The 23718-nt window shown below is 37.8% G+C and overlaps 2 protein-coding genes across 5 annotated transcripts in view; both read right to left on the bottom strand.

Annotated features, from left to right (window-relative positions):
* The window catches only part of trim71 (tripartite motif containing 71, E3 ubiquitin protein ligase), a 28858-nt gene extending 25698 nt beyond the window's left edge, over positions 1-3160 (bottom strand). Inside the window, exon 1 of the mRNA XM_055209747.2 lies at positions 1607-3160. Within this exon, the coding sequence (XP_055065722.2) occupies positions 1607-2326 (720 nt within the window). The 5' untranslated portion in view covers positions 2327-3160. The remainder of the gene's footprint in view (positions 1-1606) is intronic.
* Positions 3161-6988: 3828 nt separating this feature from the next.
* tcaim (T cell activation inhibitor, mitochondrial) lies at positions 6989-22609 on the bottom strand. 4 transcript variants are annotated; one of them, XM_055210759.2, is made up of 11 exons: positions 22132-22609; positions 21359-21401; positions 21146-21275; positions 20780-20930; positions 18092-18332; positions 17862-17984; positions 16744-16841; positions 16565-16656; positions 15967-16160; positions 8711-8842; positions 6989-8176 (listed from the first exon to the last, which is right to left on the bottom strand). In XM_055210759.2, the coding sequence occupies exons 2-11, from the start codon at positions 21388-21390 to the stop codon at positions 7951-7953; spliced, it is 1419 nt and encodes a 472-aa protein (XP_055066734.2). In that variant the 5' UTR covers positions 21391-21401; positions 22132-22609; the 3' UTR covers positions 6989-7950. The 4 variants fall into 4 exon arrangements, with proteins under 4 accessions (XP_055066734.2, XP_055066733.2, XP_055066732.2 ...); XM_055210758.2 differs by having other exon boundaries at positions 15967-16199; positions 21359-21411; positions 22133-22607; XM_055210757.2 differs by having other exon boundaries at positions 15967-16199; positions 22132-22606.
* Between the last annotated feature and the right edge of the window lie 1109 nt (positions 22610-23718).

Below are 23718 nucleotides of genomic sequence, written 5' to 3'. Positions count from 1 at the left end.
TTGCTAAAACCGTTATTTTGTGTATTTGGTATAATACAATGTGTTCACGTGGTTTATGGTTAAAAACACATTATATTTCACATACCGTACATTTGTGTAGCTCCAGATTTCACTCTCTTACTGAAACGCATGGATTTAAAAAAAGCTGTGTCCCTGATTGGCCAGCTTATCTGTACATTGTGATTGGCCGGAAATATGTCGCTTCTTACCACATTTGATAGATTTGCGCACATTGCAATTCCAACAGGAGTTAACTGTGAATTATGATAATGTCTGTCTTTACTACATCACCAATCCCAGGAAGTAAACTGTTGCCTACAATCCGTGTGTTTGTTGTAGTCCAAGAAAAGAGATTTACATTGGAGATGATAACTCTTGTCATCGTTTACTTTGGGGTATGTACTTTTTGCATATCGTGTACTAACACTGATCTATTCACTAATCGTGAATCGCACCATTGGTGCTCTTTAACAATACTGATGTTTGAACAAGCAACCTATTAGTTACGTCACGTGGCTAATACAAATTCTAATGGTTTTCACTACAAATACTAGGGCTGCACAAAATATTCTTTCAGCATTGACTGTGCAATGTGCGCATCTGAAAGTCACATCACAGAACGTGCAAACCTTTTTTTTTTCAAAAGGTAAACTATTTTGGATGCCTCAGACCACCGGCTGAACCAGTTTAATCCGCTTACCAGCTTCCTATCCCTACTGTGTTTATATATATAAATATATATTAATTTCTCCCAAGGGTTTTTGTCCTTCTAGGAGTTTTTCCCACTGGGTTTTCTCCTAGGGGTTTTTTTCGTTCCCGGGAGAGTCAGCCAACTTTGGCTTAACTTAGCACTTTACTGTATACGTTACATTATTACTACGCTCGCTTGCACGGTTTATCCTTAGCCGCAATATTCTACTTCTTATATTATCTATTGCTTTTCTGTGTTCTCCCCTACATCTACTCATGTAAAGCTGCTTTGCAACAATTAACAATTGTGGAAAGCGCTATATAAATAAAACTGAATTGAATTTGTCAGTGTTACACTATACAAGAGCAGTTTCAAACGTCAGAGAGAAATAAGACATGGTGGAACCAATAATATGGCTCCAAATAAGGTTTTAATAACACCCAGAGCTAAACGAAAAAAGCAATGCCTCATATCGCAATATATAATCGTAGAAAATGTCTATATGAATTTAAAAATGTTTTATATAGTCATAATGGCCTGCATGGGAGGGGGCATATATAAACCCCCCCAATATAATGCAGGCCATTATGAATCATCAGCTGTTTACCAATTAAAAGAAAAATGCCTTTATGTAATGCTTTATTCCAGCAAGATTTTCCAATGTAATTCTATTGGTTCCCATTAGCCAGATAAAAACCAAACACATTACCACTACAGACCATTACAACGAATACCAACATAAACAATCACAAACATTTTAATGGATATAATGGGAGTCGTTCCCATTATATCTTTAAAATGTTTGTGATTGTTTATGATGTGTTTTTAGCCTCAACCACAAGGCCATCAGGCAAATCCATATACACAAATCATAAAGACTTTATATGGCAGCTGTATCAGTTATCATAAACTCACCGCGTTGTCATGTTGCTGACAAAAGTCCATTCTCTCCTGGAAAACGTTCAGCATGGAGAAGCTGTTATGAAAGGACTGGGTCAGGTTCACAGGTGTGTTGGAGTTGTTGGCGCGGTTGGCCATGTGCAAGCTTTCCATCAGCCCCTCAATGAAGTGATCTTTGGTGAGCCGGACTCTCTGGTGGGCGCGCACGCAGTTATCACACAGGTACTCCTGGCAGTCCAGGCAGTGGGAGGTAGCGGGGTTACCCTCATCACAAGAGCTGCACTGAGGATCCGAGAGGTGCTGGGGTCTCAGAAGACCACCGTGATGGACCACCGAAGACGACCGACCGTTCTTGACCTGCTCCTCGGCGGACACCACCACATCCAGCAGGTTGCTGAAGAGAAAGTTGGAGGAGGGGAGGGCGTCGACGCCCGATTCGGACAGAGATACTTTTTGGTCACACGTGGGGCATCTGAGCTTCAGAGGGTCACCGGGGTTTCGGTGGCCCTCTAGGCATTGCCTGCAAAAGGCGTGCAGACAAGGCAGGACGTGCAGTCTTCTGGTGGATGAGGTAGATGAGGAACTGGAGGTCTGAGAGGAAGAGGAGGAGGTAGATGAGTTGGAGGAGATCGGAGCAGAGCAGCCGCACAGCTCCTTGCACAGCGGACATGTTTGCAGGTCGGAGTCTGGGAAAGACGCCATTTGCGCAGAGGACCAAAGGATAACTTCAGACATAAAGATGCGTTAAGACACACGATGGCTTGAGAAAGATTTCCCTGAATTTTCTTAGCAGATTCTTAATGTAGATCGTAGACTAAACAGGCTGTACTGCGAACTACATATCACTGGTATACATTCATGAGGCTCTATTTTTACATTAACTTGCAGTTAAAGCTCAACAATAACGCTCGCGTTCGTATAATAACTTTTTTAGTGCACTTTAGCCATTTGGAAAAGTGTCATTTTGAGGCCTTATAAATTCTCGGTGTGGGGCTTTAACATTGTTGCGAAACATGAAATCCGCTGCAAGGTCCCTGCTCCGCTCCGATCCTCCCCCACCGTCGCATGACGCGAGGGGCAAACGCGCGCGATACACTGTCAATATTTCTCTTCCCAAACGCAAACACGTCGGTTTTCCATGAACGCGCGTCAGTCGACCATCTGCGCGATTTTCTTCTCAACGCGCTCCGTATGTGTTCGTGCAGGACGCGATTAAATAATTCAAAGTATGTCCCATGTAGCCCGTTAGCACGGGACGAGCCTTTAAGATGTCGTTGCGATGATGAGTCTCATGCAGAAAAGCTCATTTTAACTTCCCTCAGTTTGGCGAGGAGTAAAAAAGTAACCATTCGACCTTTCGCTTCCACCTAACGTTGCGGTTTTTCCTCAGGTTTCAACCGCACATCCGATGAGAAAAATACGCACGGCCACATTCGCCTCGTAGCAAAACAAACGACGCGCCTCTTTAATCCGCGTTCATTTTTTTTATTCGGACGACAATTCAACAACGCGTGATCTCAAACGAAAGACTCCTTACTGAAAAAGGCTCACGCACACTTCCGCCTGAGATCACTCTGGGGGCGTGGCTTATGTTCCGAGGGGGCGTGGCAGCGGATCCACCAATAATATAGTACACTGGAATGTTCTATGTGTAGTCAATGATTGAAATGTGAATAGATGTCTGTCAAAGTATATTATTTATTGTTGGAAAACACAATATTGTTTACTGTTTGATACAATTGAATTATAATACAATTAAAAAAACGCTGTTTTTGCATGTTTTTTTTTCTGTTTTGTGTGTATTTTTATAGGCTACGTTTGTGTGAGTGACACCCAAAGCAAAATATATGTGCTTCTTGCCAAGTCACTTTTTTTATCCACCTCACTCATTTTTTAATGATCATGTAAAATGACGTGCATTAGAAAATGAGTTAAACGTTACTGGATTTGATGTGATGAATGCTTAAGCCTCATTAATGCGCCTGTAGCAGTACATTAGACAAAAAGAGGTTAAGAAGAAACATTATCCAAGTACATGCAGACCCCCTGGCTGTACCCTCACGTCCATCGCTGTTTTAAATTCTCACTGCCATCATCTCTCAACAGTAAAAACTCATTTCCCCCACACCTGAAACTATGAAATCAATTTCAACCCTTTGTAATTGATGCTACCCCTCCTGAGGGCCCCTTCTGTAATAGATAGCTACCACATGTAGGACTGGCTTTTGTGCGCATTTATGGGCACTTAGGACGGGGTGCTGGGGTGGCTCTTGTGACAAGGAAGGAAGCTTCTCGGTGGGGCTCAGGCTCCAGATGCAGGCTGCCCAATAAAGCAGTGGGATGCCAGGCTGAAAGACAGAGCTTCGGGAGGGACCCTTTGACCCCATTATTGTGGTTTGGATTAGAGCTGGCCGCACTGCTGCCGAGCTCCGGCCATCCGAAGGACATTCCATTGATCTGCATGAGGAAAAGCCGGAACGGGGGTTGGGTAAGGGCAGAGGCTCGGCAAAACTAAGCAAAGCAAGGAAGGGTCATGTCAGATGGTGGAAATGACCACAGGCGAGGTTATTAGTTTGTTTGTTTGTTTGTGTAGACCAATGCACTGATTCTTTCTTATGCTCAGAAAACAGCTTACATCAGCCTTAATAAGATGCTTTATTAAACTGGTATTGGTCAAAAGTGAATATTCAATAAAAAAACATAAAAGTTTCAATGCGTAGTGAATACACAAGTTCAAATAAAATGGTTACTATATTCACAAAAATTAGTTTGCAAATCATGCAATGGTGAAAAGTAACACTGTGTGCACAAGCGTACATTTTTGATTGCCTTTATGTGGTACCCCTTTACAATGCAAGTGAAAGATCCATTATCAGTGGGGTTTCCCACCGACCTGTCTTAATCATGGGATTACACTTATATCCACTTACTTAACAAAGAGTCTTGCCCTGTTGCATCCTGTCGTATCACTGTTGCCCTGACTAATTGACAATTAGCCACTTCTATTCATTTGTAATTGCTATGGCGTATGCAATTCAATGTGACATTAAATATTCATGTTAATTGACTAAATATTATACTAGTAAAATATCTGATCAGAAGACTGGTATTGCATATCATATATGTGACCCTGTCTGTAAGATCCAGGCTAAAGTCTTATAATGTAATTCTAAGTTTAGGAGCATCAAAGTTTGATTTCAATCATTGATTTCACTTTAATTCCCATCTTTGACATGAACTCAGTCAATATCAAGGTTATATTTTCACATAATGCTCTTTACATTATGTAGTATTAATTTATGCAGAAACAGTAAAAATTACACAGGCAAGGTCACATATCATTTTCATATATTCCTGGAGAAATTAACGTATTCAGATACTATTTATATACTACTTAAAGGTGCAGTGTGTAAGTTTTAGAAGGATCTCTTGACAGAAATGCAAAATAATATACAAAACTATGTTATCAGGGGTGTATAAAGACCTTTCATAATGAACCGTTATGTTTTTATTATCTTAGAACAAGACCTTTTTATCTATATAGACGGTTTCAGCAGTAAACAAGCGGCTGTCGTGGCCCGCACGTAACTTCTGGTAAACTCCGCTAAGAATAAATAACAACAAAGTTCTTTAAACGTAGTTTATTTATATAACAAGTAAAAAAACACATAGATTACCCTAAAACCAAAACATTTGTTATTTTCGACGAGGTTTTTGTTCAAGAGATCAGTTTAGCAATTGGTCAGACCATTAAAAAAAACTAAACCGGAAGTAAAGTATCGCGTCAGCGCACGTGCGTCCGATGAAACCGTCTATACACCGAGGGTCCCCTTACATGGAAGTCGCCATTTTGTGCCGCCATTTTTCTACAGAAGCCCTTAATGGACAATTTTTTTTACTAAGTTGTCTCTGACGATGACATGTTTGTCCGGTGGCGGCTACCGTAGCTTCTCTATGTGTTTCAAAAGTGAGGGGTGAGCAGTGGACTAAACCGTTGGTTGCAATTCGCAATTCGCTAAAATTTACACACTACACCTTTAAATATATATCTGATAAACAATGCTAATATGAACATTATTGTAAAAGTTGACCAGCTCAGCCAAATTATAGCAGCAGCAGCAGCCTATTCGTTCAAATAAGTATGAGTCAGATCCTTCAGATGAGATATTTGCTCTGTCTTTGATTTTAATGAGTTTACTAATGAAGGAAATGCATGTCTGTGAGAGTTCCTGTGTCTGACCCTTTCATTATAATCACAAATACGTGTGTATGTGTTTGTATATGAAGATCTCATATGGTACAAATTGTTTTCAAACAGTTTGCAGGAAAAAAAACTGATTTTTTTTTTACAATTTGATACAAATATGTAGAGCTAAGTTTTTTTGATACTCCCAACAGTCGTTCTTTATTCTAAAAAGTTGCAGTATTCATTCATATAAAAATATGCTTATATTAAAATGATGAGACTGAATAATTATAGTTTTAAACACTCACTTCAGGAATTGTTCTACATTTTCAGATGATCCTTTGACAACACAAGTAAGGGTTCAAAATGTTTTGGTAACTAGAATAAACACATTTATTAAAAATAAATAGTTATTGATTTAAAATGATTATTAAATGTAAAACTTCAGGCAGAGTTTTTGTTTTAAAAAAAGTTTGTCTTTGCCCAAAGGGAAAAAGAAAACGCTGCCTGGTCTGTGACCCCCTTGCTGATACCGTCTGTCTCAACCCTCCATGAGTAAATCTGTCTAAAAGCAGACAGTATAAGCGGTCAGGCCATGAACAGACTCACAGGTAATGTCTGAAAGCAATGATTCACGTGTCATTCAGCTCAGCACTAATGCTCAGTAATGTAAAGGGCCTGCAAGTTCACCACAGAGGAATTTAAAACTTTTCATTTAGAAAAACGGTTTGATGTTTGCAACAAATAATTAGCTATTGCAATTAATTTAATAACCTTTTCTAAAAAGAGAGCCATCTGTCGATGATAGCATGTGAATACATGATCAAATTCAGCTACCGCTTGTTCAAAAGTACACTTTAACTTTTCTGTGGATGTGTAGATAATTTTCACCATCTAATGCAGTCCACTCTCAGAGAAAAGGTACATGAAGGTACCTAAATGGTACACATTAGGACCTTTTTTAACTTTTGTACCTTTTTCTGAGAGTGTTATGTTACACATCATGCTAATTCTTTGAAAAGCTTAACTCTTTAGATGCACATCAGTCAATCCATAATTTAAATTTTTCAAAATGAGGCACGATTTTTTTGTTGTATCCCACAACATGTATTAGATGTTGCTGATGGATAGCTAACAATTCATTAAAGCCACATGACTTAAATTAACAAAACTAAAGATCATGTGTCTATAAGAACCAAATAGAAACAATATAAAATAGTATTAGTTTATTTATACATGATGCAATTCAACATAACATTTACTCATAATTGTAAGGAAAAATCATGATACCATTTGTCATAACAAAAACTTTGTAAATCAATAATAATTCAAACTAAACATACAGACCGGCACCCATAATATAAACTTTTAATTTAGCAGCAAAACAACATAAATACACTGCAATCTTCACCTAAAAGCATTTAAGATTGATAATAAATGTAAATACAGTATACTAGATCTGAAGAGAACATATGCCATTCCTGAATCCTTAGACACCCATAGATCACAACAATGATATCCTTTTATTACAATCTAGGATAAAAATGCTTTTTTGAATACTTGCTTTTTGAACTTCAGCTGGACCATTAAAAACCTGATAAACCTTTTATTTATGTAGACTAGTACCAATCCAGCACCACTTTGAAAACTAGAACCAAACAAATAATGTTCAATATTAAAAAGCTCCAACACTGTATGGTAATCTACCACGAATATGATTTAAAAAATGCGTTTTATTAGTGATCGTGTAAAGGCGAAGGTAAACCCCATTAGTATTCTTAATAGTAGCCATTTCTACGAATGCCTTAGACATTGCGATGAAAACACGGACCCTATTTTCTTGTTTTTCAATAAATATGCTTATTGGTTTTACACTTTAAAACAGAAATGACTTTGCATCAATAGTGTTTTTGTTGAACATACATACATATATGCATAATACATAAGGTTGGCAGTGCACAATTCCCATTTTGTACCAACCTGTAGCATCACTTTACTGGGAACCATTGTTTATAAAGCACAAAAATATATGTGCTAGTATTTTAGGACCAAAGTGCATTAATAATCACCTATACAGTTTCCAAAAACTCTACATTGGCCTGAGAGGCACAGGTTACGACACTATTGTAGAAAACCTATCAGTAACACTTAATCCAAACTGATCCAGTTTGTTTCAGCCTTTCCAGTCCCAGGGTATACACAGATCGCCGTCCTGCATGACAGAATAAAAGTGTGAAACGCAGAGATGAAGGCCTTGCATCTGAGGAGATTTTTCCTCCATCAGACGTCTGCAGCAGGGAATCATCTGACTGCTCGATACGCTGGGCTCTTTCGACAGACTGCGCAAGGACAGATCCTGGAGACAGCTTGATATGATGTCCTCTTCCTCAGCCTCCAACCTGTGTACACAGAAATACCTTCAATTTTATAGAAGCTTTTTAAGTTTATTATTAGATAAGGTAACAAACACTGATTTAATACTACGATTACAGTTAATTCAAATGGGTCAAGAACACTATGTTGGGCAAAATTATCAAGAACAATACTTGTAGCGCAAGTACATTCCCTGTCCTTTCCGAATAAAGGTAAAATGCTCAAAAAATTCAGTAAATTTGGTAAACCTCCTTTAACCGGTTGTTCATCCAATTTGACTTCGGTGCACTTAGAGGACTTTGCTGAAAAATCATTGTGGCATTTAACGGATTCTGCCAACAAACCCATATTTATGAATGGCCTGAGGCCAGGATTAAGTGGATTTGAAGTGAAAGTATTTGATGAGCATATCAAATATGTTTCAAAAGCATTTGGTCAATATCATCATCTAATTTTTGACAGAGGTGGCATTCATGTTTATGATTAACGTTAATAGACAAATTGTGCACAGGGTCATATTTATGAGGGTAAACATGGCAGATTTTGAGTTGAGCTCTTACAGGTTTTTGCGTCTTGTGCGTCTGCGAGCCTCCTGTGCCTGACTCTGAAGGAAGTTCTGCAGCTGTAAGATGTCACACATGGTGGGGATGATGAAGTGCCCCATCTCATGGAGGCAGGGGGTGGAGCGGTCACTATGGCAACAGAACCGAATAAAAAACACAATGACTGACTGGGCATTAAGCAGCACAATGAGTTCTCAAGCTGTTACTGGTAAACAGTAAAGCCACATCTGTCAGAATCTGTAAAATAGGATAGAAATGAATAGGACTTCCAGAATAATAACATCTTTAGTGTCTAAAACTCTAAACGGTTTATCGTCAATCTGTTCAACCTACACCAGTATGTTCTCTTAACTCTTTCATCTTGTACCATCCTTTAATGAAACATTTCCCACATCAATTCATTTAAAGATGAAAAGTGCCATGCATTTCATTTCCGTAACATGATATAGTTATAGTAAAGCACTTAATGGCTATGTTTACACGCACCAATTTCCATCAATCTGATCGCAGATTACAAAAGTACAGTTTTCAAGCCAATTTAAATGTTTGTTTGCACAAGGACTATCATCGAGTTCATGCTTCATCTCTGGATTCACATACAAAGTCAAAGATTGAAGAAATTTGTTATTAAGGAGTTTTCAGGTGTACAATTAAACCATATTTTCGAATGGCACGGCACTACTTTGTTACACATGAACCCTGCTCAATGTATAGCGGCTGGCCTATTCCTTTAATCATACGTGTTGGCATTCCCATGTCTTTGTGATATACCGGTACACAAATAAGACATTAACATAAGATGTGAACATGTGCACAATTTCAATATGCATGTGCATATTTTATTTTTGGATCCGAATTACAAGCGTTTACATGCCTAATTTCCTCCTGTTGATCACATCACAGATTGGCCTACAGAACCCCTTTCAATCTGATCAACTTTCATTTGGACCAGGGATTGGCAACTTCGGTCCCGGAGGGCCGGCGCCCCGCAGAGTCCAGCCCCAACCATAACTAAACACACCTGAAGCAGCCAATTAATGTCTTAATAGGCATACTAGAAACTTTTAGGCAGGACCGAAGTTGCCCATCCCTGATTTGGATCAACCCAAGTCGGATCGATTAAGGCGTTCACATAAAGACTTTTCAGTCCAACTGAGCCATCAATGCATGTAAACGTAGCCAATGAGAAAACTGTAGAATGGGATCTAACTGGCTTTGATCCGGAGATATGATATGGCCAGTATTATATTTCCTTGGCCACGTGATCGTGATTATATCAACTGAAAGAAAAACTGGTGCAAAGTTTAGTAACATTCTGAAGGATGCAAGATTAAGAAAACAGCCTTTGAAACACGTCCTTATCCGCTTGTTAAAGAGCAACTTTTGTCCGATTCAAGATTTTACATTTCCATTGGTGTGTAAGTGTGTATTAGTACATGTTAACAATATGCAAAAGACAACAAACACATGGATTGTAGGCAACTGTTTACTTCCTGGGCCTGTTGATGTTGGCATGACCGACATAATAATAATAATAATTCCTCTGCTTGGACTCTCATTGCGAATCTTTTAAACATGGTAAGGAGCGTCACATTTCCAGCCGACGTCAAAGGTATTCAAGCCAATCACAAAGTACAGATTAGCTGCCCAATCAAAATCTGAGCGTTTGCGTAAAGCAGTATATCTGTAGTAGTGATGCACCGACGTATCGGCCACCGATATTTATCGGCCGATATTTGATTAATTTGAAACCATTGGCATATCGGCAATAGCACGAGAAAGGCCGATACCGATTGTTTATTAATTAACTGCATAAAGAAATCCATTATATGTAAAAAATGAGTTAATGGTGTTAATAAAATAAATGCTGAATAGCAAAAACCACCTTTGAAGGTTGTCATGCTGTCTTATTATATTTGTTTTAGCTTAATTTGTGCCTCTCTTATTATGTTGGTCAGTTGAATGTTAATTAGATCCAATCCTTGTTTAGTAAAAATAATTTTTTTGCAGAAATAAACTAGCTAATAGACCAACTGTATAGTATTGTATACAAGTGTTTAATATCGGTATCGGCATCGGCCAGAAGTTGTCTGTTTAAATCGGAATCGGCCCAAAAAATCCTATCGGTGCATCCCTAATCTGTAGCTACAAAAATGTACAGTATGTGGAAAATAATGTGTTTTTTTTTAACCACGCAAACACATTGTATTATACCAGATACACAAAATAACGTTGTATTTTAGCAAAATGAAATAGGTGCACTTTAGGTCTGACATCAACCTCCGCTTCCGGGTTCAACCGATCTTAAATACAATATAAATATAACAAAACAAAAAAACTTAAGCTAAAATACACTTGTATCATAATACAAAAACACCAAAAACACTCTCTCCTAAATTTTATCTCTGTAACAAAATCTGAGATGACCAGAAATGGACTCATGGATTTTTTACAAATTATTCATATATATTGCTGTTGGCGATTTTGTGAGGCTGGAGACTGCAGTGTACACTGTGAGTTTATAAAATTTTAATTTAAATGTGTAATGAATAAATAGTGCGTCATGACTTAACAAGCGGATAAGTCATGCATAATAGACCGGGGCATTTATTAGTAAAACAAATCGTATGTATTTACAGAAGTAAATACACAAAGATAATTAGGGGTCAAGCACCGAAGGTGCTGTGACACCTATTGGAATTGTTAGTATTATTAGGGGTCAAGCACCGAAGGTGCTGAGACACCTATTGTTATTGTCAGTATTATTATTATTATTTTTCCCCAATGGGAGTCTATGCAGGGGTGCAAACTCATCAGGGGTGAAAAAGGTGACGAAGACACAAGCGTTCATACATACATACATACATACATACATACATACATACATACATACATACATGTATGACAGACATACATACATATTATAATTTGTCATTTATTTATTTATTGTAAATCTTATTCATTTTAGCATTTTAATTTAAATCAAATTTGAAACTGTTAGCATTAGTTAATGCAACATCAATTACTAATACCAATTACTGTAATGACATAAACAAGAATTAATAAATGCTTATATACAATATAATGTTCATTTTTCGTTCATAATGCATTTACTAATGTGAACAAATACAACCTTTTTGTAAAGTGTTACAGAAATGTGCGTTTTTATTATTATTTAGTAGTACACATAAAAAAATAATTTAGTGTTTTTTCTGTTCCACAGTCATAGCTCTAATAGAATATGAACCCTGAACGAGCAACTTGAATCAAACTCGTATACAATTCGACGTACAAATGTTATTAAAGGTAGAAAAGTGATTTAGTTAAGAGCAGTGAGAGATTTTCTCTCAATACTGTTTGATTAACACGAGTGACAGACAGGAGCAAAATTAGGTAACTTCCCCTTTAAGACCGAATTCTGACTCCGGATCTAATATACTGTTACACATGTGTTTTCTCTTTTAGCTGTTTACTTTCTCTTAAGCCCTGAATTGTCGTGTTTATATGAGGACAGTTGCAAAAACCGGGACTTTTGACGCATTTTTGTATTAAAGGCTAATACAGCGGCAAAAATACTCACAAGCTTAATGAGAAGCGGATACGCGGCTTCCACGCTCCTCTCAAACAGAAACAGGTATATAGCGCATATAGCACTGTTGTTTGTGTTTCAACGTCTTAAAATCACTTAAGTTAAAACTGCGGTGTACAAATGTTAAGCTTTTATGACCACGCGCACAGCAACGTGACGTGGGCGCGTAACCTTGAATGAGAAAATACTATGAGTTAAGTGTGTGCACTCAATCTGCAGACTGCTTAAACTTCGGCAGCAAATGAGGGGGCTATAAATTGTAAAACATAACCCGCCAAAAGTGGCTAGTAATTTGACATCGTTACCACAATAGCTGGACATGATTTTCATAATTTCATTTACTGCTACCCTGTCGCAGACCCCCCTCACCCCTCATTTTCAAAAACTCATCGGATCTAGACGAATCACAAGAATGACCTATTTTGGATCAAAAACGGCGAATTTCGCCGAAAGGTGACAAGTTTGCACCCCTGCTATGGCAGCCCTATGAACCGTACATAGGAAAATGATGAAATTTGGCACAGTTGTAGAGGTGGTCCTGAAAAGTCAAGTGACCAAAAATGGGGTCTCTAGCACTAACTCTATAGCGCCACCAGCAGTGCAAAAATTAAATGTTCAAATGGTTATAACTGGTGATCCGCTTGATCTATTAAAATTCTACTAAGTACACGTGATTGCTCTCATCCCGCTTATTGAATTTGATACTTTACAGTAAAACTCCACCCATTACAGTAGCGGCCATTTTGAAATGTACAGTATTTCGTTTTTTTCGCTACTCCTCCTTCAAATGTGGTTCAATTCTTATGAGATTTGACACAGGTGATCTTTGGAGTGAGCCGCACAGATATGACCAAACAGAATTTTGATATTTATCTTTGTTCAAAAGTAATAAATGCGCAAACTTAACGAGGTTGACGCAAAAATGGTTCTGAAGCTGTAGCTCAGTCATTCTTTGATCAATTGAAATGAAATTTGGTACACTTCATGTGGACCATGAACTTGGGTTCCATGCCAAATTTGGTGACAGCGCCACCTATGGGTCATGAGATAATAAAATAGGCTATTTTTGCCCATAACTTCTGAACTGTTTGTCAGAAAATTATGATCTTGATGTCTATGGATTGCTTACCTCATGCCGCATCTGTCGATGTGTATTATGCCGGTAGCGTTGCCACCTGTCCTGGTTTTCCCGGGATTGTTCTCTTTTTTGAGTCACAGTCCCGGAAAATTTATATTCTTTCCCGGGACACGAATTGTCCCGGTTTTTTGTGAAAATGAACTTTTAAAGCAGAATTTCCTGGTTTCAAATTAAAGCGTTTCCTTCCACTGTTTTTGTGTTCATCCAATCCTGTGTCCGTAACCGGGTAAAATAGAACAGGTAACACAGTGGATTGGCCAGGCGTTTACTTTTATTTGATTGGAAACTCAACTTATCGCCTAGCAACTACCTATGCTGTCGGTTGGTCGCACGCGTCGCATCCACAGATTCCACACACACATCCTGGATGAAATAGTTTCAGTTAAGTTGCTAGTCAGCTTTTAAAACGATCGGTGGGGTTGGTCAAAGCTGAACTTCAAGTTAGATTAAACTTTAAATGATTTCATTGAGGGACAGCCAAGACTTCTGCAGGCAGCAAAAAGGGATGAGAAATACACATGGAAAAAGAGGTGAGAAATGTCAGTTTAGGTTGCCCAAATTTACTAAGTTAACAAAAACAAAAAGTTGTTTGTAATCTATTATAATACATTTAATCATATTTTAATTGCTAAAGAATATATCCTATATTTGTACAAATGATTATATTTTATAATAGAATAATGCAGTATATGTTTACACAATGTTTATACAAAAGTGTATTTAATGCATCTGGGAGTGCATCTACTTCAGGGAAAGCATCTACGTCAGGACAAATATAGGTAAGAGAGGGAATAGAGTCCTACAACTGTAAACATGGTATATTTGCAAATATTAGTTGATCCCCCCTCCAAAAACAAAACAAAACAAAATTTCATCTGAGTGTCCCGGTTTTTCACAAATCAAAGGTGGCAACCCTATATGCCGGGTTTGACCGAACCGCCTGTCCGCCATTTTGAAATTTCACATAATTTGTTATATTTTTTGAACTATTGGACATATCCGCGCAAAAATTAATAAGGAGCTTCGACATGATATCCTGAAGGTACCTGGGAAGTCAGAGTACAGTGCCACCTAGGGGTTATAAACTATAACAGTTCTCATGGAACTGCTTATAACTTCTGAATACTTTGTCTGATATTAATTTCTTTGTGAAATTGTATTCACTGGTTTATGCCGATTGCAACGATACCTCGTTTGTCATTTTCCAACATTCTGTTCATGTGTTATTGTAAAGCATATGGTAGATGATTTTTTCGCTACACCTTTTACAAATGTTGTTTATTTTATGCCAGGTACTGCTCGTATAATGTTTGGAGCAATCCGCACAGAAATGACCGAACAGATTTTTGATATGTTATCTTTCTTAGAAATACCACTCCAAAGTTGACTGTGCCTGTGACGTTGTCTATTTGTCATAGTAAATTAATGTGACTGTATATTACATTGTATAGCATTACTATACAGAATGATGTTCTTGTCTTCAATCTCATTTGAGCTTTTTGATTCTCATATCCATTGTATTTCTGATAGTTCTGCTCTGCACTGTCAGTTCTGCATCTGTGTTGATTGGCACATGTCAATCCTTGAAGCACCTAAGCTGTTTTTTTGCTGCCCCTTGAGCTGTGTTAACTGAGTTGCGCATCTGGTTAATCACATGCCATGAGATTCTGAGGTCATGGGTTTGAATCCCATGTGCAGTGGTTTTTGTCTTAACTTTTTTTCTCACTTAAGTTTTGTGATTTTCATACTATACATTGTATTTCAGTTATTTGTGCTCTCTGTTGTCATTTCTACACTTTTGGTAATTGCTGGATATCAATGTTTATAGCTGTAAAGCTGTATTCTATAGCTTGGACACACCAACTCAGTGGTTTAATGGTTTACTCAGTGGCGCATGGCGCAATTATGATCTTGATGTCTATGGATTGCTTACCTCATGCCGCATCTGTTGATGTGTATTATGCCGGGTTTGACCGAACCGCCTGTCCGACATTTTGAAATTTCACATAATTTGTTATATTTTTTTAACTATTGGACATATCCGCGCAAAAAATAGAAAGGAGCTTCGACATGATGTCCTGAAGGTACCTGGGAAGTCAGAGTACAGCGCCACCTAGGGGTTATAAACTATAACAGGTCTTATGGAAGTGCTTATAACTTCTGAATACTTTGTCTGATATTATATTTTTGCCATCTTTACTCTTGTTGCTCCGCACTGCAGTGGTTCTGCTCTGCATTTGCTTTGCTTCGGGTTCGGGCTCTGTATTGCGCGCTTTCTGCACTTTGTGCATTTGCTGCGTCGTGCGGTTTTTGCTGTGCTTTGGGTGCTCATTGCGCTGAAGGTGCTTGACCCCGTATCGCTGCTTGCAGCTATAATTTTTTAATTTTTATGTGTATGGTTCCTTTAAGCTTACGCTTCTATTTGATATTCAACAGCACACAAAGCCATCAAGCATCAATGGCAGCCAGTTAGTTTTAAAACCAATACACAAATAAATGGCTATAATGGAAATACAGGTTTTTTACTTCTCCAGAGTCAAGGTGAGGCCCTGCAGGCTGCGTGGATGCACGGAGAGGCGTTTGAGCAATAGTCTCTTGTGAAAGGTGTTAAGGGTGCTGTAATGTTCCTCCAGGGGCAAAGCTGGGCCCAACCGTTCGATGTGTATCACTAGAATCCCACCCAACAGGTGACTGATGCGCTCCTTCAACCAATCCGACTGCTGTAACAGACTGTGGTAACTGGGTAATCTTTCAAAGAGCTGAATGCAGAAACAATCACAAACACATCCATCACAGTCACCGTAACCGTGCGCAATCGTATTTTAAGCTTACGTAGAAATAATCACTGGTTTAACTGAATATAGTAGGGCTGCAGAACAATGAATCGCAACTAATCGTTTGCAGAACAAAAGCTCCCGCCCACATCACACATGTGTGCGTACTGCGCCCAATAATTATGTATAAATATAAACACACACACATGCATGTATAATTTAAAGAAAAAAAATAGATATATAGATATATGTATATATTGTATTAATCATATTTCTATATAATATAAATTATACATAAATATAAAAATGTATACACACATGAAAATATTTCTTAAATAAAAAAAAATTACCTTTGCCCACTGATGGTGGACGTCTGTTGTTCCTAACATCACATGACCTGAGGCGTTCATTCCTGATTGGTCAGTAAAAACTATTATGTGTCCTGTGGTTCGGAGAGAGAAAAGGAACAAATATGCACATGTTGAACATTTGGGCTATCCAATCTCATCTTATGGATTTCTATGGTTACCTCGCAGGTTGTGGAGAGCTTCAGGGCTCTGCGTGGAAAGACGACTCAGACTCTGAAGCTGACCGCATTTGTGTGCAACTCCCCATTTACGCTGCCATCTACAGGACAGAGGAGACATGACAACAACAGCATATCAGGATAGATATAAACTACCCAGTCTCATGTTAATGCGTATAAATTGCACGAAGGATGAAAACTTGTGTAATACGTAGGCCGGTCCTTCCTGTTCACTTAATATGGTGCGTCTTTTGGTGTTGTTTTATGTAATTGGTTTCTTTTTCTTTTCATTTTTAATTTTGTTTTTTAAACCATTTTTGCTTGGGTTTAGGGTTAGATTTATTTAATATATAGGGTTCATCATGTTTTTGTATATTTTTAAACAATGGTCGCTTGGAGTTGGGGTTAGAATGTCATTTTATATAACAAAAAGTGGTTCTAACCCCAAACCCAAGTGGCAATGGTAAAAAATAGAAAGAGAAACCAATACATAAAACAACACCAAAAGATGCGCTGTATTAAGTGATCGGGAAGGACTGGCCTATCATATTTGCCTTATGTATTGCACGAATTTTCACACTTTGGGCTATTTATACCCATCTCCATGGGACAGGGCTGGATATAAAGCACTTGTTAACATTTCAAAATATAACAACTGCTTACAAATATTGTGCTGCTTTGTGTTTCTCAACAGTAATAAGCATACCTTTTCATAACAAATTGAATAAATCTCATAGGGGCGGTTTTCCGGACAGGGATAAGCCCTAGACTAAAATAAATGTAAGAGCTGCCCAAATTGAAAACAACTTGCACTGACATATCTTCAAATACATCAGTGCCCTTTGTTTTGCCTCAAAATGCACACAAGTAATGTTTTTAGTAAGGCATGTTTGTTAAAACTAGTTATATTTCCTAATTAAACTAAGGCCTAGTCCTGGCTTAAGCTAATTCCTGTCGGGAAACCACTCCATAACATGACACACTTTTGCTTTAAATGACAGCATAAACTGGGTTTGAAATCCTGATGATCCGTGTTATTTCAGCATGACCAAAAAGTGTTAAATAGCATTGTAAGTTTTAATGAAAGCAAGAAAATCTGGCCTTGAAAGGTCAGGGCTGACCTGATGTCCAGAAGGCCAAGTTTATGGATCAATTCTCTTTTAAGTCTCTTTAGCTCCTCACGGCGTGGCACGCTGGCGTTTTGTTTCTTTGTGGCCTCTGGCTCATTGTTCTTCAGCCATAAACTAAAGACAGAGGGAGTAAACCGGATAAATGGAATGTTTCAGATTAGCCACGACCCACAAAATACTTTACAATCAAAAAATCCTATGACTATGGTCTCTGTCAGTACCTGAGTGTTGGCTCCACTTTGTTGGCTTGTTCTAGCTCCTGTTCTGGATCCCTGAAGCCTGTGAAAGTGTAGTAAGTCTTGTCCCATTTGATGGGCCGATAGAAAGAAGGTTCAGGCTGTGCTGTTGAGCTCTGTTTCATCTCTTGAATATGCTCGACAGAGAGACTACAGGACTTCAGAACGTCCAGCACCGTGTTTAAAACATCCTTAGACTGCAGGGTGAAGCTCACTACACGAAATCCTGGGAAATGAAGAGATATTAAATGTAACTATACATTGATAAAGCTTTTTGATTACCCAAAACACTTATACATAATGACACAAGGGTGGGGGTGCATGTACCCTCCCCACAAAGTCATTTAAAACTTGTGTGACTTTCTGTGAGGTTTGAGAGCTAATCTACCTACAATGTTTTTAAAAGTTTTTATGTGGTTGGCTGTTTGTGTATTAGACAACAACGTTTTGAAGGAAACTTTCAAAGACACGTTTCAATATGCATGAAACACTTGTTGTATCTGTAGCTGGGTTTCCATCTGAACCTGAAGCGAAAACTTTTCAAATTCACAAAAAAAAGAAAAACAAACAGGAATAGAATGCTTTTAGTTACAATTGGGCAAGATATAAATTTACTAGCAGTGAACAGCAGCAAACTTTTTGATGCAGGCACTGGCAGCAAAAGCATTATGACATTAAGCCCCATTTATGGTACAGACAAAGTCAGCTGATACAGTTAGACGATCTGCCACGTGGGTTTATTGTTTGCCATGTCAGAATTTATCCATTAATCTCGCATTAATCGCATTTACTTTTTTTCACACAAGTCAAAAACCCACCTCAAGCGAGCGTAAAAACTTATTTTTATTTAATTTTTTATTCTAACCCTAACCCTAGAGCATAAATAATAGCTGCAAAGCTCAAAGTTCACTGCCAGGCGATATATTTTCTTTAACAGAATTCCCCTTTCAAAACCTATAGCGAACAGCCAGTTTGGACTACAGCCCTCTACTTCCTGTTTTAATGAGGTCAGTAAAATTTTGTTTTTTTATTAAACTCCGCCACAGGAATACGTCAGTCACCAGCTGTGGCTCAAACAGCTCTGGCTAAGCTAAGCTGTTATCGAATCACAACACACTGAACAAGCTACACAATCAGAACTCGGTACGTATTTCTGAAGGAGGGACTTCACAGAACAAAGAAGACATCCGCCCATTTTTAGGACAGTGAAAACAGCGCTATAGAGATAAGTAAATTGTGAGAAAAATACTGTGTTTTTTTACACATGAAACATGATCACAATTAAACACAATCATAGCTTCGAAAACACAGGAAAAACTGGACCTTTAACACTTCTCCTACGCCGTTGAGAAACTTTTGTTTACAAAAGCTTTACAAAATACAGTCACTTAAACCCCATTCAAACAGACCTTTGGTCCCAGAAAATACCCGTAAAATTGCCAGACAAGCTTCTGTGTGAACGCAAACATGTCCCGTAAATCTTCTGGGATCCTTGCCGGAAAGAGGACCTAGTAAGATACACGGAAAACCCTCTGTGTGAACAAGAAGCCGAAACAATGCCGTAATGGGCGTGTCCTAGTGAGGACGCGTGCATCATGGCAACATGAAGTTGGTTCAACTCTTTAAAAGGAGGGATTTACATGCAATACAACATTCACGATCAGAAATGTCAGCAAACTGGACTGACCCAGATATCAGGTAAGTTAGCTCGTCACTTACCAAGCTGAAGCGGAGAACATTCAGCAGCATAAATAATATCGCGTCACGTGCTCATTTGAGCTTAAAATAAACAAAAATACCCGTGTCGACAACAAGATATATCGTCCAGCTCCTCAAAACGGGGTTTTTAAATGCATATTAACAATCACGATGAGAAATGTCTGAAAACTGGATTAAAGCAGAGATCAGGGAGCTCGTCAAATATCCACTCTGAAGCTGAGATCATTCACTAGCATAGAATGGCGCGTCACATGCTCCTTTATAGTCTTATCATAAACAAAAATGCATGCAAGTGGTTTCTGGAGAGAGGAATAATAAATAATATGCAAACTTAAGATGCTGCGTAGAAGAAAGTGCACGACTTTAAACAGGTCACGTGTCTTTCTGAGACCTTGCAGATGCCGGCAAATCATTGGCAGTGTGAATGATCAAAAAACAATCCCGGAAAAATACAGGATGCATTTTCTGTGTATTTTCCGGAATGTCTGTGTAAAAAGGGCTTTATAGTAATAAACATACCTTATTGCCTGTCTAAACAAAAAGAACTTGATGTTTTTGCTGTCTTCATTGTTTGTATTTATCGTTCTGTAGAAGAATGCGTATGTGTGCAGGCATGTAGTGTTTCTTTACAAAGTAACATCGGCACCTACTGGCCTGGCACGCATAATACAGCATTTTTGCCCGTATTCTCGGATCTGTGAACATTTTTCTCATTTTTTTCTACATTGTTGTCGTGTAAAAGTAAACCTCACAGTTAGAACTTTGGTCTGTTAATCGCACAAAGCTTTCTTATAGCTTCAAAAGTCTTGGAATACCAAAAAAACTACCATTAACTATATATTAAACAGTGCTGTAAACAGTTATAATCTGCTTATTATATTCTTTTTAAAGTTTAAGTAGGCATGTCATTTTGTAGTCAATCACACACATTTCATCAAAGGTGAATGAACTTACCTGAAACTTGCAAACTGTCATTGGATTCTGTTCTTTCCTTTGTGTCCCTAACATAAAAAGTGAGGTGCGTGGGTTTGGGAGACCTCACCCCGGGCTTCTGAAGATTTTCCAGATAACCATTTAGCCTTTTGAGGGAGTTTTCATTCACTTCCTGTGACACCGAAATCGAAATTACAACACATTATATAAAAACACTAGTCTTTTCACAAATTCAGCACTGTGAACTACAGATGATTAAAAACATTACCCGACTGAAATATTATCATCACACGTTTTACACACTCAATTTAGGGCGTACGCATAATAAAACTATATTAAGCTTAGGTGTGTAATAAAAATATAATAAAAAACCCAATTCATTAGTACTCTCTCTCTTGGATGCTGGCCAAACAAATCAGGGTGCACAGCAAAGTAAAATGGTCGCAGAGCATTAATGGCATCTGCTCCAGAAAGATTCCTCCTCTGAACAATCTGAAAAGAAAATCCACCACCAAACCTGTAAAAATGAATGAGGGGTTAAAGGTACATGGAAAATAATCACTATAGGAAAAGCATATTAACCAATTGGGTTAAACCAACCTCATATACCGCAGGAAGGTGGTCACATACATCACGGTAGATGCTGGAGGTACAAATCAAAATACATGAGACTCAGTGAAAGACACCAGCTGCTTTAATAGGGCAACAGTACAAAGAACAATGATTACACCACATATTATGCTCGATTCAAAGATGTACGTTAACTAAATATACAAGAAAGAAGAAGAACAAAACAAATGTTTAAAATGTTATCAAGCACTGGAATGAATAAGAGTGGTTATATAGATAGCCATAATCACACATGAATCCTTAAATTTTACATGCTTTAATATGCATACTGTGATTTTTAGTATACTGAGATTTTTTTAATATACTGCTTAAATACAAGTATTACACATAATCGTGCAATATCAAACGTTTCCCCAAATTGTCTAATGTATGTTTTTTTTGTTATTTCCGACAATACCGTTATACATTTGATCAGACTAAAGACATGTAAATGCATGGCGCATGTACGTGATCTTGACCTACATCCCTTACGTGATAAAAACACAGAATCTTATTTATTTACAAACAACATTTTCTACTTTAAAGCAAAACATTATCTATAGCGACCTTACAACATATACTATCTACATTTGAAGTTTAAAAGCATGCAGTTCAACACAAACACTGACCAGCATGTAAACAAACACAAACAAACTGTGTGCGCTTTATAAATGAACAAAACAGATACTAACACAATCATACACAAACATTATTCATGTGACCGCATGCGATCGAATTGTTGAAAACACAGTAAAATTAATTACCTGTATTTTATCAACGTTACATGCTCGTTGCGGTTAAAGTCAATCTGAACTCATGCATGCACGCCATTGAGTGACGCGGGGATGACGTATTTTTGTAGACCAACCCGGAAGTTCAAGTTCCGCTCGTCAAGCCAATTCTTCTTCCATAGACTTTTAAATTACCGCAAAAATAAGCTCTGTGTTTAACAAATGTTTTGCCCAACAAGAGTAACACAACTTTTATGAATTTTGATGTCTAAATGCGTTTACTAGAAGTTAAAAGCTAACTTTAGGTTACGAGCAAACTACTACACTACAGTCTCCCAACATCACCAAGCTTCTGACAACTCTTTCAAACTTTATTAAACACATTTAAACAAAAGACATGATCAAACCAGATCAATCAGGCATGAATCCTGGGAAGGAAAACAGAGAAGTCATATAAACAAATAATAATTCAGAAGTGTGCTCAGAATTGCAGTGTTACATAAACAAGACTTAGCAAAGACAAAGTGAACACAACCGAGTTAAATAGGCAGGGTGTTTGAGATAACGAGACACATGTGATGGCGATTAAACAACAATAACGAGACTAAGTGCAAGGAACTGTGGGAAATGAAGTCCAGAGGCTATGGGGAGTAAATGCCTCCGGTGGCCAACAGAGGGAGCCAAGGTGGAAATTGTGACAAGCATTGCTGAATAATATAACGTTAAATATTGATATAATTATAAAAAATATATATAATTATATACAGTAATCTATCACATATTACAAATGTTTTTCAACAATATGATAAAATGTAATAAACGTTTTTATTACATTTTTTATACACCACTATACCTATTACATGACTGTATTTAATTGGTATCCCATTATTTTAACTTAAAGACAATCTTTGGGAGAGAATAATATAAATGAATTTGGATTAATGATGGATGGATGTGCTTTATGGAGCTTGCATGTTGAGTCTAAGTATTAAAGGACACTTCTATAATTATAATTATTATATATACAAATAGTACAGTAGAATTACTGTATACCATTTGTCTTATATTTTATATTCAGTCCTGTTTATTACATAAATGCACAAATTTTAACTGAATGTCCAAGTAACAGACCTGTGTATCAGTGGTTCTCAAACTTTTTCGGTGTGCGTCCCCCTTGTGTACGGTGCATCCCTTTATGGCCCCCCAAAGAAAACTTATGACATAAAATATTCCAAAACGTTAAATTTGAATTTAACAAAGGATATTAATTTATACAGTGTAGTGCTGTTGGTTAGTAGTCTTATTTTTATGAAGTTTAATTACACAGAATTTATGATAAATTATGTGTATATTATGCTGGAAGCTGTCTAATATATTTTACTACAACTGCCATCACAAGAAGCTAAAGAAGAAAGCCAGTGGCATACAGGAGGTGAGGCATGTCATGCAACAGGGATGCCAGACATGTGATTCAGAATAGATGTCATATTTCAGCAGAAAGTCTGGACAGATAGCCACTCTTGTGGTCACTCTTGAATAATCAAAGCAGAGCAGGGCTGACTTCTTCAGATTGTGGACATTATTTCAGATACAGTATGGCACTTGTACAGCTGCTAAAAC

The sequence above is a fragment of the Misgurnus anguillicaudatus genome, chromosome 10 (assembly GCF_027580225.2).
Source record: "Misgurnus anguillicaudatus chromosome 10, ASM2758022v2, whole genome shotgun sequence".
Lineage (NCBI taxonomy): Eukaryota > Metazoa > Chordata > Actinopteri > Cypriniformes > Cobitidae > Misgurnus > Misgurnus anguillicaudatus.
Note: the sequence above shows the minus strand (reverse complement) of the source record. Positions and strands in the feature narration are given on the sequence as shown.